At 70.3% G+C, this 1,647-nt stretch overlaps 1 protein-coding gene across 1 annotated transcript in view; it reads left to right on the top strand.

Moving 5' to 3' along the window:
• The first annotated feature begins 711 nt into the window (after positions 1–711).
• Positions 712–1,647, top strand: part of GAMT (guanidinoacetate N-methyltransferase) — a 3,484-nt gene continuing 2,548 nt past the window's right edge. The window contains exons 1-2 of the mRNA XM_085311487.1: positions 712–1,000; positions 1,235–1,380. Of these exons, the coding sequence (XP_085167613.1) occupies positions 817–1,000; positions 1,235–1,380 (330 nt within the window). The 5' untranslated portion in view covers positions 712–816. The remainder of the gene's footprint in view (positions 1,001–1,234; positions 1,381–1,647) is intronic.

The following is a 1,647-nucleotide window of genomic DNA, read 5'->3' as shown; positions in this document are numbered from 1 at the left end:
GTCTTAGCGCCCGCCCGCCGCCGCGGAGCACCGCGCGCGTGGCCTGGCCTGGCCTCCTGGCTGCGCGCCGCGCCGTGCGAGCTGTCCTGGCCTTGCACGGGATGGTGCGAGCTGTCCTGGCTGAGCACAGCGCCGGGCGCAGCGCCAAGCAAGCTGCCCTTGYAGCGCGCAGCGCCGTGCACGCTCCTCTCGCTGTGCACAGCGGTGTGCAAGCTGTCCTGGCCATGCGCAGCCCTTTGCAGAGCACCGCGTGTGTTTGGCCGTGCTCAGCCCCRTGTGTGTTCTCCAGGCCGAGCACAGCACAGTGCACGTGCCCTAGCCATGCACAAAGCACTGCGCAGCACCATGCACGCTGTCCCAGCTGCGCACAGCACCGTGCATGCTGGCTGTGCACAGCGCCGTGCGCACAAAGGGAGCAGAGGCCCTCTCCTTGCAGCACCCTTGCAGCGCTGCAGCCCCTTGCAGCATGCAGGCCCCCCATATTTGTGCGCTGCCATCCATGCACGGCATGGTGCACAGTGCTGCGCTCAGCCCCGGCCCAAAGGCAGTGGCCGGACGTGCACGTCTGCAGAGAATGTCCCTGTCCTCTGCCCCCRTGTGTGGCCACAGGGAATGTCCCTGTCCCCTGCCCCCTCCGGCACGGCTGAAACAAGATCCAGGCCCCCCCCCCCCCAACGGGGCCCCTGCACGGCTGCACACTCAGCACTTTTCCCAGCTGGGCTATATAAAGCGGCAGGGAGGAGGGAAGCTCCTTCTCCGYGTCCCAGCACCGCGGCGCCCCTTGGACTTTTCCCCTGTGAAGACGCAAGCACGGCCATGAGCTCCCCGGCGGCCGCTGCTCCGCTCTTCGCCGAGGACGAGGACTGCACGGCGGCCTGGACGGCGGCGGCGGCCGGCTACGACGCGCCTGACGCCCGCCTGGAGATCCTGGGCAAGCCGGTGATGGAGCGCTGGGAGACCCCCTACATGCACGCGCTGGCGGCCGCCGCCGCCGCCAAAGGTGACGGGCGGGAAGCGGCGGTGAAACCCGCGCTGCCCCCGCGCCGGGCCTGGGAGGGGGGGCGGCTGAGCACTTGCGTGCTCGTGTCACCAGTGGCRCGGTCCCAAGTGTCTCCTTGCGCCCAAAGGAGGTGGTTGTGGGGGTGAGCGGGGGCTCGGGCGCTGGCGGACGGGCGATGGAGGGGGCCGGCGGGCCGGGGGAGGCCGCCGGGCCCCACGTGCGGTGTGGCGGCAGGCGGCCGCGTGCTGGAGGTGGGCTTCGGCATGGCCATCGCCGCCTCCAAGCTGGAGGAGCTGGACATCGCCGAGCACTGGATCGTCGAGTGCAACGAGGGCGTTTTCCGGCGCCTGCAGGACTGGGCCCCGGCGCAGCCCCACAAGGTAGGGGGGGCCCCGGCGGCCGCCCCCCTTCCCTCGCCGCGTCCCCTCACCTCACCGCGTCCCTCGYCGTGTCCCCTTGCCATGTCCCTTCACCTGGTCATATCCCCTCGCCGTGTCCCCTCACCTTGCTGTGTCCCCCACCCATCCCCTCGCCATATCCCTTCACCTCGCCATGTCTTCACCTGGTCATATCCCCTCGCCGTGTCCCCTCACCTTGCTGTGTCCCCCACCCATCCCCTCGCCATATCCCTTCACCTCGCCATGTCC

The sequence above is a fragment of the Rhea americana genome, unplaced genomic scaffold (assembly GCF_003343005.1).
Source record: "Rhea americana isolate MKP2758 unplaced genomic scaffold, rheAme1 scaffold_341, whole genome shotgun sequence".
NCBI lineage: Eukaryota > Metazoa > Chordata > Aves > Rheiformes > Rheidae > Rhea > Rhea americana.
Note: the sequence above shows the minus strand (reverse complement) of the source record. Positions and strands in the feature narration are given on the sequence as shown.